Below are 14,269 nucleotides of genomic sequence, written 5' to 3' on the forward strand. Positions count from 1 at the left end.
TTCTTCAATTAATCTTCTAGCTACATATATTTTATCAGCTTTCTTGCGAATGTTGGAGAAAGATTTCAAATACACAAAACAATTTGTCACTGACACTCTTGACATCCTTTTGTTTTTCTTATTCAGATATCAGAAAGAATGACAATCGGATTATTAAGCCGTGTATAGGGGACAACTGGTAAATAATTCGTTTCGTAAACGGTAGCCTGCGACGTTCCTTAACCGGAAACAGCAGCGTAGTTGTCAAGACTTGTCCCGAAACCAGTCCGTTCGTCCTTTTGTTCCTTTAAAACCCTTTACCAACGAGCTTACGATCCCCTTCCGATCGAACGCTGCATGTGTAAACCGTCATCATGCACCGAGCATCGTAAAAACAGTGTACCAAAAGAAATGTTTTTTAAAATCTTAATTGATTGAATAATATGCCTGTCTTTTACATTCCTATAGATAGTTTAGATAGAATTAATTTTTTGATAGAATCAATATAAAATGGAACTTACAGTTTATTTATAATTTTTGATAGACTGTCTCATAATACATAATAAAATTATTTTGTTTAATCGTCGAGATATGGAAACACGGTTCATGCATATTTAACTTGTAAGTACATTTTCTTCATAAAAAGATTTGGCGGGAAAATGATAGCTGCGATTTAATTTAGCATGTGAGAATTGAGAACACCTGCAAAATGTCTGGTTCGATATAATATATTACATTTGCATGTTTTTACATTCGAGATAAATATAAAGTATTATTGTAATAACGTAAATAAATAATAATTCGAATAACTGTAAAGAAAATTTTATGGAATAATTCTTGAAAATATTTTTACATTCGCGTATATTTCATGCATACTTTCAAAATATAAGATGGAGTTAGCTAATCCATCGTACCTTCATTGCATTTTCTAAACGAAACATTTTTTTTTCAAAGATGATACAAATGTGACGCTAGTAACATAGTTTAAGTATTGTCATTGTTTCTTTGAGTCGTCCGTTTCCGAATGACATTTAAAATTGATTTTGTTCGGTGTCTGATCTAAGTTTTTGTACAATTTATTTAAGATGTTATCAATAATTCAATGTTTATTTCCGTAAAAATGTTATGTTTTATTACCAATGAATCAAAAATTTAATGTAAGTACAGAAATATTCTGATCTCTTCAGTACTTTTGTTACAATTTTGTTTAAATGTTAAGGGGTACGATATAAACAATTTTTCCTAGATAAAGAATCTTGCATTCGAAAGAAAAATTCGAAGGATTTTATCGTGATTACACAGAAAAACATAGGATGCTTTTAAAATACGAAAACGCGTTATTTCGAAAAAGAAGATGGTAGCCAGTTGGCGATTTGGAATTCGTAAAATCGAAAATACGTGATCGGAAGATTGAAATCCTGTTTTCGTGATCGGCGAACAGAATATACGTGAAAGGAAGAGCAAGATAGAGATTTCTGGTCCGAAAACAGAAGTAGGAAAAATTTGGATGTGAGTTATATGTATAGGTATACGATGTGTAAAATGGTACGACAATACGTCCTCCATTATTCGACGGAGATCGGCATGGAAACATTTTCCCAAAGAAGAATGTTGATCTGATAGCATATCTCAAAGGTGGCAGAGTAAACTCGTCCCGTTCGATCGATTGCCGCAAGAAACACCGAAGTGCCGATAAATCTGTCCGAGAGAATCCGTGCGTGATTAGCGGAGATCTAATCCGCGAAGTTAATGTACTCGCTAAAATGCTGCTGACGGAAAAATATTCTCGCGCGATGGTAATCTGCGACCTTTCGGATTAAAAAGAAATTCAATGCGCGGTTGTGCGCTGGGGAGATCAAAAGTTAAATATCTTATAACTGTTAAAATCTGACGGTCACTCGATTCAATGTAAATTTGACGCTATAAAAATTTGTAAGGTGATCGATTATTATTCTATTAAGCGATTTACTATGTAACACTTGATTTGAAACCATTGCGCTCTGATATATATTTTTATGTTTCTAAAATGCCCCTCGTTTCATCATTAATGCCTCTACATAATTCACAAATCGCAAAATGTAGTTCGCAAATATTAATCGTAGAATGACGATTATCGCATGCAAACACAGATGAAAACCAACTGTAATGAAAAAACAAACGCAAATCTTCATTTTGCGAACTACGTTTTACGATTTGCAAATTACACCCAGAGAAAGATTTTTTCGATTTAAAGAAATGTTTCTTTGCTACGGTTAAAGAAAAAAATTCTTTGATTTAAGCATTATTTTTTGAAATCAAATAAAAAATTTATTTGATTTAAAAAAATTATATTCAAATCAAAGAAATTTTTTTTTTTAACCGTATATAGCAAAGAAATATTTCTTTAAATCGAAGAAACCTTTCTCTGGGTGTATATAGTATAAGTACCTTTATACTTTAATATTGATTTTAGGCTACATTTAACAAATAAAAATTAAAATGTTTTATGTAATTTAATTATTACGTTTAAATGCACGATTGCTACTTTCACGTTAATAAAGTAGGAATTAGAACGCTAAATTTAGCGCTAAATGTGTGGTGAGCGTACAAATTGGAATGTGTGTCTCAATATGGCAGCTACATACGTTAAAATTTATAATTTTTGTAAAAAATGTGTTACAAGGGGTGTCTCACCTTTCGGGATGTTTTTTCCCATTGCCTTTCACTTTTCAGGATTCTTTTTTACAGAGAAAAGCCATATTGAGATCGCCATTTTGAATTTTATATCTTTAATCATATTTAAAATCATTGATCCAAAAATCGGAAATTTGAATTCTGTGATGACAATAATTTTTAAAGTTTACTCATTTTGATAAAAAATAAAAAAAATGTTCATTCTGGATGCCATATTAGATCAGCCATTTTGAATTTCATACTTTTGACGTAAGATTTAGTTTCAGCGACCCCAAAATCCCCTAATACATTTTATTTTTTAAAATTTCAACTTATTTCACTTAATATGTTAAATCTATCCCTTATATCTTTAAGTTTTTATCCTTCGAGTGGACCACGGCCAATAAAAAAAAATACATGTCAAATATTTTTCAAAGTTCTACAAATATACAAAGTTTCATTAAAAGCGGTGAATGACACCTCCATAAATTTATTTGTTAAAGAAAAGATTGCTTCGATTTAAAAATGTTTCTTTGCTATACGGTTAAAGAAAAAATTTCTTTAATTTGTAAAAAAGTTTCTTCGATTTATATGTTATTTTTTTAAATCAAATAAATTTGACTTATTTATTTCAAAAAATAAAATTTATTTGATTTAAACAAAATAACGTTTAAATCAAAGACATTTTTTTTACAAATCAAAGAAATTTTTTTCAACAAAGAAATATTTCTTTAAATCGAAGCAACCTTTTCTCTTTCAAGAAATAAAATTTATTTGATTTAAAAAAATATCGTTTAAATCAAACAAATTTTTTCTTTAACCATATAGCAAAGAAACATTTCTTTAAATCGAAGCAACCTTTTCTCTGGATGCAAACTTTACGATATCACATAAACGTTTCGCGCTGGAGAAAATCCTATTCGGCGCGAATCACTCCGTCATTATATCGATTGTCAGCTCGATAATATCGACAGTGAGAGGCAAATAGATAATCACTGTGACGGCGAATATAGCCCCCGTTCGATTAAATTAAATTAACGTGAAATTGTCAGACGAAAACGACTCCCTCTCGCGCGGCGAGGGCGATGTTAAATATAGCCGTGAATCGGTTAACGTCAAGCGCTCATGGAAAATGAGATCGCTGAACCCACCACCATGTCGTCGTCGTCGTCGTCGTCGTCGTCGCGGCGAGGCAGTCTATATATGGAGTACCGGGACAGTATAACGAACTAATTACAACGTATCGTGTGTGCGAATCCAGAGACATGGGCATTTCGGCGAGATCTCGTGAATATTCAACGCGCCGGGCATTAAGTTAGCCGACGATCCGACGTAAACTATATACGTTCTCGGCTATCCGAGGAAAGCTTTTCATCCCGGCTCTTTCATCCTGGAGAATCAATTCTCATTCATGAGCAGCCAATCCACGATACATACAAAATGGTCCATTAATTTACAAGAGGATATTGTATGTTAAACTGATCTAACAAATGAAACAGAGATAAAAGTTACGTAATCGAATCCAATTTCATAAGGAAACACCTTTTTGATATAAAACTCATGTAACTTTTTTCTTCTTTAAACATTTATAAAGGATCTGTTAGAACTGTTCAAAATCAATTCGAAATAAAAATTTTTCTGAAATATGTTATTAAACACAAAAATATAGAGGCCCGTATTTTTTTATATCCGACCTTTTTGAGATTTAACGAAACAACTCTTTAAAATTAATGTTTACATTTAATTCTAATTAATTACAAACGAAACAGTGAGATGTGTGACAAAAAAAACGTTACGATCAAAACCAGAAATAATGATGAATTTTCGCCCATCCATACATTTGATTATGATAACTGTAAGATGGATATATCTTAAAAGTCACTATTAAGATATCGTACAGTTATCACAATTGTATTATAATTCTTATGAAAAAAATGTTTTGATGAGTGATTTTTGGTCGAACATTTGGCAACTGTAGCCATTTATTCCAGACAAAACTTTATTAGACAAAACTTTTATAACTTTTATATACTTTACAATTACATAATTTTTCAAAAATTTAATATTTTGAAAATATCTATCATCATTAAGTTTAGAGGATTTGTTTCATATCTCAAATCTCAAATTAGGTATAAAAAAATACGTGTCTCTTAGATTTTTGTGTTTAATAACATTGAATGGGACAAATATGATACAGATCCTTCGTTAAAGATACCTGATTTTGACAGCAAAATACATATCTTTGAAAAGATATTTAATGTTCAATGATATTTAAAATGTGATATGTTTTGATTGCACAAAATCTTCTTCAGTTCATAATCTGATTGATAATATTAACACTTGTTGGCACTCAGGTGCGAATTCGCAGCATTTTTTTTATATATTATGTAGATCTAATCCTAAAACAAATTCTATATTCATGGCCAGGTTATCACTTGTCCGTAGAAAAAAAGTTAAGACTCACTACTGTACTTCCCATATATAAAAATCTTTAATATCCTCCATACATCTTATAAAGTACTATCCTCCTTTTTCGAAATGCATTTTAAAGTTTTAAATTCCGATAATTAAAAAAATGACGATCATTTAAGGTGGTTCTTTAGTAAATCGAGTTACCATAGATATGTCTAATTTTTTTATATAATGAAGTTGAAGTACCGAAATTGATGTGTGCAAAATTCTACGGTAGGTTATGGATAAAATAAGAGAAAAAAAATATTAAAATTGAAACGTATAACTTTTCACGTATAACTTAATGACAGATAAGGCTCGCAGACGCTTCTTTGATTAATTGCACACAAATCTTACCATAGACGTTCCCCTCAAAAATGAGATTATAACAGTAAAAAATTACGATTTTAATGGTCAAAAAAAAGTAATAGGTTTATCGGTCATTCTGAAAAGATATTTAATATTGAAATGGTAAAATATCGAGTGAAATGTAATGGCAATATATGACAAATAAATCTGGCAACATCGCTAGAAAATATTTGATATTGTAAAAAAAGAATTTATATTCATAATTAACTTATTGTTATATTTACATGTATAAACTTGCATACAAATTTAATCTCGAAAAGTAAATATAACTTCATCTTATTTGGTGAAGATGTAGTTCTTGAGAGAGAGAGAGAGAGAGAAAGATTTCATTGCCAACTTGAACAATATCTCAATTTTCTTTTTTATAAATTTTTCTTTATAAAAACCTCGCTTGCAACATATATACATTATAATTCATGTTTTTATTCTCATTTTCGTTCATTGTCACGTGAAATAGCAGAAAACCGTGAACAGTGTGAACTGTGAGTCAAAAAAAGCGGACGAAGGATGAAGTAGAAAAAGAAAGACGATGCAACGTCACAATTGCCACAAATCGTCACAAGAACAAATTGTGTAAGAAATAAATTTTTTTTATTATATCAATTTCTGTATACTATTTTTCACAATATCGTGTGTTTTATACTATTTCATTAAGATATACACATAGTTTTAAGTAATTTTTTCGATATATTTTTTTCAAGATTTAACAAATCTTTGACCAGTATATAATAGTTTTCGACAGTTATGTAACTGAAACGAAATTATTTCTTATCTTTCAAACTGAAAAAATGCATCAAATTATCTTTATTATAAGTGGAGTTATGAACCGCCAAAAAGTTGCACGATGTGAATTCGTACCTGTTAGCCATGCTAAGTAAAGTATCACGAAACATGTGACCAACGAAGTGTTAATAAAAAAAGGAATCAAAAGATTAAATGAAAATTAACATTTTCCGATAGTAGTTATTACTCTTCTCAGTTATAAATATTTATAAATAAACATAATCTTTCAAATATATGTAGCTGCAGTGCTGAAGAGAACAAACTACCCAATCAATTTGAAATAATGATATCATCCTTCTTGTAAAGTAATAAAAGTTTTGACATCACAACTTGCATCTCTATTTCGCTATACTCTCATTAACCTTGAATTTCTTTATTTGTTATATTTAAAAATTTGAGAAGAATCCATATAATCGTTATCTACATTTTAATTTAAATAAAGCATGCAAGAATGATAATTTGAATCGACGTGGAGTGTCATGGGAAAATAAAATGGGTTAGGAAAATATAATCATAGATTATGACATTAGTGGGTGAAGCATTCGCTTTTAACTAATTATTATTTATTGCGCGAGCAATAAAATTTACTTACAACAATCCTGTTTGGGGTGACATCCAGGGGTCGTGCGCCAAGCACGGGAGTGGCGGGCGCGCTACCCCTTCGACAAGCCTTCTCATACGATGTATCTGAAACAGAATCGAACAACTCGCGTGAGCGTGCGCTTAGACGCTTAAACTCAATAATAGTAATTGGTGTGTCATGTTTCGTATACGCCCGCGGTGGTAATTCGGCTGCGCGCAACCGAAGTAAGCTGAAACCACGTTGCGGGGATGATTACATAGTCTGCGCCAATAATTAGTCCCACTGACTCTGTCGTTGGGCTGGTAACGCGATATATATTCGTTCAACCGACTCAAGAGCGCTTTACTGCATGAAGCTACAGTTAATTTTGGATGAACATAAAATCTCAAATAATTGAAATCAGAAATCAACCTCTAAACACTTAAATAAATCTAGAGTAACAGAAGATAGTCTATTTTATCATCTTTCGCTTCCATTCACTTTTCTTTAGATTTCAATTTATTATATTAGGTGTACAAATAAGTTTCCGCCGTTTGACAAAAGACGGCGCCACTAGCAAGCTATGGTTAAAATTGTCTGATGTAAAACATTATATCGTAAGGTTGGACATCTGTCAACAACATAACCTTGAAATACTAGCGATTTTGTATCAGCATCATATATTTTTTTTGTGCAAATATGCCGAGTTTTGAGCCGAATAAGCGTCATTTGCGGGAACTTTAATTTCTTCTTCTTCTTTAATTTGAAGAAATCTGCAGCTGAGGCTCATCGATTGCTTGTAGAAACATATGGTGAGGCTGCCTTAAGTGAGAGAAATTGTCGTGAATGGTTTCAAAAATTTAAGAACGGTGAATTTGACGTCGAAGACAAAAAACGTAGTGGAAGGCCGAAAGTGTACGAAGACGCGGAATTGGAAGCATTATTGAATAAAGATTCGTGCCAAACGCAAAAAGAACTTGCACTTACATTTTGACTTACATCAATAAAACATTATGTATCGTTCTTTCACAATAAATGCTTAATTTTTTTATAAAAAAATGGCGGAAACTTATTTGTACACCTAATATATTTTCACTTTCGCCATTCACTGAGCCATTGATTTAAGATAGTTAGTCCTTTCTTTTCTTTATTTACTATTTCTATAAAATTACTCTACAAAAAACTCTTTGTAGTTAATCCTCTACATACATTGTATCTGATATATTCTACATTGTGGAAGGATGTAAAAATAATTTGATTTACTATTTCAGAAATTATGAAATCAAATTTAGATTAATTTTTGTTAGACATGAAGTGAATATTCTCAAATTCTTTAAAAAATGATTTATTCATTATTAAATAAAATCTTTCAATTATACTTAAAACTGCTTTACTATATCATTGTAAATTAGGAGAAATGTGTTAGATTAGAGCTCAGCTTGCCTGAGCTTACCTAAAAATATAATTCATTCTTAATGGATTAAATAACAGCAGAATTCTTCTAAGAAGAAATATGTTAGTTATTAAAAATCTGATATTTTGCTTGTATTAACCACTTCAGATAAGTGTATTATAAATAAATGGTCGCGTACTTGAACCTTGACGTTCACGTTGCTCGCGTTTAGTCTTTTGCTCCAGAGAGGGGTTGCTCTAGGATAACAGAAATCGGTTGAGGGAGAAGAAAGCAGCCCTGTAATTAACGCCCTTACAAGAACTTGGGGTACCTTCTAAGCCTTTCTCCCGAGCTTCTCTGTTTACGGTCAGTGGTTTAAACGGTTACCTCGCACAAGAGTTTCGGATTACTTGTGATTCTATGTAAAGGGTTCTAGTACATTCTATGTACAGAGTGTTTCTCGCATTCGTGTTCTCAATCTTAATTAAAAACATTCTTTTTTAAATCTTAAAATTAGCCTTTTTAATTCATTTATAGTCAATCATTTGTCATACATGAATCGTCAAAGCGTCTATTACCAAATTATTATAAGGAAATAAGATAATTTTTATCTCCAGATAATTGAATATGGAAAAGATAATTAAACAAATTGCTCACTTAAATGCTAATAAATTTTATTACAAATAAATTGATAATTTTAGAGATATTATCCAAATAGTTAATATTGTATTAATTTGGTTTGGAAATCATTTAGTCAATCAGTTTTATGTTAAGTGATACTTTGTGTGCACATTTTTTTTACACAACTACGTTAGTGATAAACGAAAACATCAGCGATTGTACGTGTATGCATAAAAACATAGCAACATACGCTCGAATATACATATATCTAGTTATGTATACAATTACATAATTACAAGATAAGGTACAATCCAAATTAAAATGATGCGCATATTCAGCATATAATTAAAAATGGATACATTTTAAATATGCAAATGTTTTTTGCTTGGAAATTATGATAGTGGCTCATATGTAATATATATGTGATGTCACTGACAATGGAAATAGAATATCTTGGAGAATCGTGTGAAATGAAACCAGACCTGGTTTCTAGTTTCCATTGTCAAAACATGTAAATATAATATTTATATAATAGGAAAACACAGATTAAAATATCTTGTATGCATATAGTTACTAAAAATCACATTATCATATGATTTTATTTTTTTATCAGATTTCCAATAAAAACATTGTTTTTAAGATAAGAGCAAAAAACCAATTTTTTTTCAAGATACTCGAAATTTTTTTCGAATAAACTCGACAGCTACACAATTTTTTAACAGTACTTTATTAAAGTAAAACAACTATAAGCGAACAAAGATTGAATATGCCATAACTGATATATATATATATTACGCGTAATATATATATATATATGAAGCCTAGCTGTAAAATTTTAATGCGCATGTATCGCTCTTTTTACGATGCAACATAGAAGATAAAGATGTTCGGAAATAAATGCCTGGCCAATTGAAGCAATTCCGGTTAGGGCGTAAAAACATAAAAGCCGAATAAAGATGTTTCGCGTACTTATGAGTCTTGTCAAACACACTTAAAATTACTTAAAGGAAATTACTTAAAGGAAATTACTTAAAGGAAAGCTCACGTGTTATATATCTTTCGAACAAATTGTTTTCGCAAATAAATTATTTTGTATTGGATCACACGTAAAATTACGATAAGAGCTGAATCAAAAACATAATGATATTCCCACAATAATAAAATCGTGAAATTTTCAAGTATTTGAGCGAGAATTTTGGAAACTTTATATAGTTGTTCCTTTATTCTTTTCAATATCATGTGCAGTTATTATTTGCACTTATTATTTGCATATAACAGTTCTACAATTATACATTCTCTTCATTATATATTATTGTCAAACTGATCATATATAATTCATCACATTAGATGCCACTATTTTAGAATATGTAGGTCGTGTTATCTTTATTAATAGACAGATTGCGTCTTTATCGCGAAGTATTGACAAAACAAGACGGCCGACATAAGTATCGCTGGTCGTGCGAGGCGAATCCAGAATCAACTTTTTACGAGCATCGTAAAAGGCTCTCTGCTCCGGCATGCTACCTGCTAATTAATTTCTGGTTTGTACGGCTCATCGGCACAAAGAAAATGCCGCGGAAACTCACGATCGTGGTTTAGAGCGGCTTTATAATATTTCAAGGTTCCCAATAAATCAACATTTTTACTATACTACAGGTATTAGTTCATACGACACAATAATTACACAGATAAAATTATACGTTTCGTGCAGCTAACTTTTATTAAAGTTTTATAAAAATAAAATAAAATTTCGTTAAATAAAGTATAATAATAAAATATTTATTAAAGTAATTTCATTAAAATTAAATCAAATCGAGTTATTGAAGATGTAGTTAAAAATATAAATATCACACACTGAGAAAAAATGGTCTGGTTGGATTTAAATAGTAATTCTGAAAAATGGACAAATCAGAATTTTCTGGTTAAATCTATTAGAATTCTAGTTGAAATAACTAGAATTCTGATTAATATAATTGTTCTGGTAAAAATAAGAATTCTAGTAGATTTTACCAGAAATATTGTATCAAATAGAATTTCGGTTATTTCAATTAGAATCCTAATAAATTTAACCAGAAAATTCTGATTCGTCCATTTTCAATCGGAAATTTTTGTCAGTGCAATCGCAAAATTATTCTGCTCCAGTCGCCAGTGAATGTTAATTAAGCTCACGATGAAGCAATCTCTCCCTCTTTCTTTACCGATTTCGCCCTTTTTTCCTCGTGGCCTTGCAGCTGCACCGGTTGCATCGACCTGGTGCAGCATGGGGAGAAACGCCATCCTTTGTGTGCGCTCGAGTAGCCCGAGGAGGAGGCGACACAAAGAGAACTGGAATCGAAATCGAAATGCGGCGACGACGGAACGAAATCGAGCGTAATGGCAGGAGTGAATTTACTCTTCGCCTCGGCAATCCTTTCGCCTTTCGTCATTTAGCGCTAACAATCGCAGCGCAAGTCAACGGTTATTAATGATTGGGAAACGTGCGAGTCGGTTGTGCGAGTGAAAGCGAGTGATCGCGATCAACCTCGAAGTAGATCGATCTTAGACACATTTTTCGAGAGCATTGTGTTCTGGAACCTCGCCAGTCGAACTTCTTATCGAGAAACAGTCGAAATCGTGCGACTATTTTTCATAAGCGGGACCGTTTCAGTGATAAGGAGGGCGTGCACTGTCACAAAACGGCGACTTCATAATATATGGCTTGTAGAAAAGAGGCGTTTCAGCGCTCCGATCTGCCAGATTGGAGTAGATTGACCTTGCCAATCATTGTGGTAAAGATTTAATTATTGTAATCAGAATACTTACTTGTCGACTTTCAATAGGGTTAATAGCTGACATTAATTATTTATAATATACTGCCTGTATTAGAAGCATAAAATCATTTTTTTTATTGAAGACTGATCAATTCCACCATCTCCCTCCCCCCCCCCTCACCACCATTCCAACAAGAAGCATAATATAAAAGGAACGACCTGCAGGAACAGGATGAAGTGGACTGCAAGGTTCACGAAACGTTGGCATTCCAAGAATGGATCTGAACACGGAAAAAATCCGCGAAACACATAATCTTTATATAGAAAGCACCCTCAAGAATATTATAAAATAATTATTTTTTAAACTTTATTTATATTATTATATTTCACTATTATTCAGCACACAATAAAATCCCAGGCTGACGAAAAATATAATTCAAAATTAAAAGTAGTGTCACTGTTTTCTCAAAAATATAAACACGCAAATAGATCATTTAATAATTAGTCTCTCAGCATTATGTTGGAAAAGTAAAAATTTAACTGAAGAAACAAATATTTTGAATTAAAATTGTAATTTTAAAATAAATGCTATCAAATTTTTAATTGCGTTATTTCAAAGTACAAATAATTGAAATATATTGGACGAAAAATATACATACGAAATATAATTACAAAAACTCGTCAATATCAATTACGCACATCTGGCACAGACACGCCTAGAAAGGAGTCATGCGATCTACCTCCCCGTTTATTCGTACGTTTCTCATTTCATCTATTATACCTTACGCACAGAGAGACTCATTAGTCCGCTATCGACGACTAAAAGGGGCGACTGCGATTTTTCATCGCACGACTGGTCATTAACGAGATGTATACGGAACTGTAACAATAGCAGTCGCCAAGCCGACTCGCGGATATTTATGAATTGATATGACGTGGTGCTTATCGCGAGGGTCAGATAAATCATGTAGACGAGGTCGACGTAATTGTTACGAGCAAAATGCGCACCATTTGGGGTCTCGTTTCGCGACAAATGACTTGTTATGAAATCGACGAGCGCGGAACGAATGTTCCTAGATCAATTTAGAAATTTGTACTCGTAACACAGTTTCTCTTGGATGCGGATCGCATATACGTTACGTTTTAATGTTTAAGAATAGATCTGCTATATCATACATGTTTTTAAAACTTTACTTTTATTTCATAATTTTCCATAAACATGCAAATTAAGAACTCTATACAGGGGAAAAACAGAATAATTTGGATAGGTTAATAGAAATTTTCAAATTGTAATAAAAGATTGAGCTTGCATATTCAATCAAACATACAAAGCATACACTATTGATGCAATAATGTATGTTTTGTATATTTAATTTGGTATGCGATCTTTTATAAAATTTGAAAATTTCTATCCAAATTACCTCGCTTTATTTTATTTTACAGTTCTTGTATTCAATCTACGAGTCATTTTCTTGTAACATTATATTAAAATTTTTCTATTTTTAGACATTCAATTTCTAATTTTTCAATAAAAATTACATCTTAATAATATGTTATTAATATAACATAAATAATATGTGCTGATATAACAAATAAATAAATACTAAATGTAATCTAGCTCAACAAATTTTATTTAAAAAATCTCCAATAAAAAATATATCTTACGTTAAAAACAGAGATTATTCGAAAGTTGAATGTGTGATTATAATACTCGTAAAATCGGTCTCTAAATTCTACACCATAATCATAAGTAATAAACTGCTTTTGTTGATTAGTTTTTCGGTTGGAGACCTATGTCAAATAAAGCAATTCTCTCAGTAATCGAATGATTCATTCGTGGCAATGCAACAACGAGAACGCGTTTCGAATTGACACTCATCGTTGTAACATGCGAGTTTATCGCAAACGTCATATGCAGATAACAGTAATCTGGACCGGAGAGTGAGATAAATGTGTCCAGATTTCCACGGAAAACATTTTCTTTTTACAAGAACGTCCAAAAATTCTTTTGCGATTAATTTTAATTATTAAATAGAATAATCCTTGCACACAGAAATATATAAAATATTTTATAAAATTTTTAAAAGACGAAAAGTAATGAAGAAAGCAGCAAAATAGTTTTTTTAATATAATTTTTATCTAATTTCATGTGTATTTTTTATTAGATTTTTATTAGAATTTTTTATTAGATTCATGTCTTATTTTTTATATGTAATATTTTAATATCTTTCCAAATATCTCTCTTTTATAGAACAAAAATATCTTATCCTTGTTCGCGTGTCCTCTTCGAAATTCATCCTAGCGACATAGTCGCACGTTACGATTTCAATGAGTTTGCGGATGGCATCGCGATACACCGTGCTGTTTACGGCATTATTGTCGCTCGATAAACTGAACGTTGTAAATGATCATCGTGTGTGCGTATCGCATTTATACACCAACGAAGTCTATCAGTTATTAGATGTACGCCCATAAATAAGATCGTGATGCTGAACTCGTTGGTCGACCATGTGAAGAAGCAGTCGTGAATTTACGAGCTTCTTCTCCCTATTGCTGTCCTTAAATTCGCCGAACATTTGTCTCATACGACTCCAAAGAAAAAATAACGTCAAAAAATGATGATTAGATTCAATACATCAGAGAAAGTCTTAGTTAAAAGAAACTATAGTTAGTGTATTAATAGTACACGGGAAGAATAGTTGTTAAAGT

General features: G+C 31.5%; 1 protein-coding gene across 6 annotated transcripts in view; it reads right to left on the minus strand.

Moving 5' to 3' along the window:
* raskol (Ras GTPase-activating protein raskol) overlaps positions 1-14,269 on the minus strand; it is a 170,820-nt gene that overhangs the window by 19,288 nt on the left and 137,263 nt on the right. For all 6 annotated transcript variants that reach the window (XM_087404131.1, XM_087404130.1, XM_087404133.1 and 3 more), the window contains one exon: positions 6,827-6,921. In XM_087404131.1, the coding sequence (XP_087260257.1) occupies positions 6,827-6,921 (95 nt within the window). The remainder of the gene's footprint in view (positions 1-6,826; positions 6,922-14,269) is intronic.

The sequence above is a fragment of the Acromyrmex echinatior genome, chromosome 3 (assembly GCF_024713525.1).
Source record: "Acromyrmex echinatior isolate Ae372 chromosome 3, ASM2471352v2, whole genome shotgun sequence".
Classification (NCBI taxonomy): Eukaryota; Metazoa; Arthropoda; class Insecta; order Hymenoptera; family Formicidae; genus Acromyrmex; species Acromyrmex echinatior.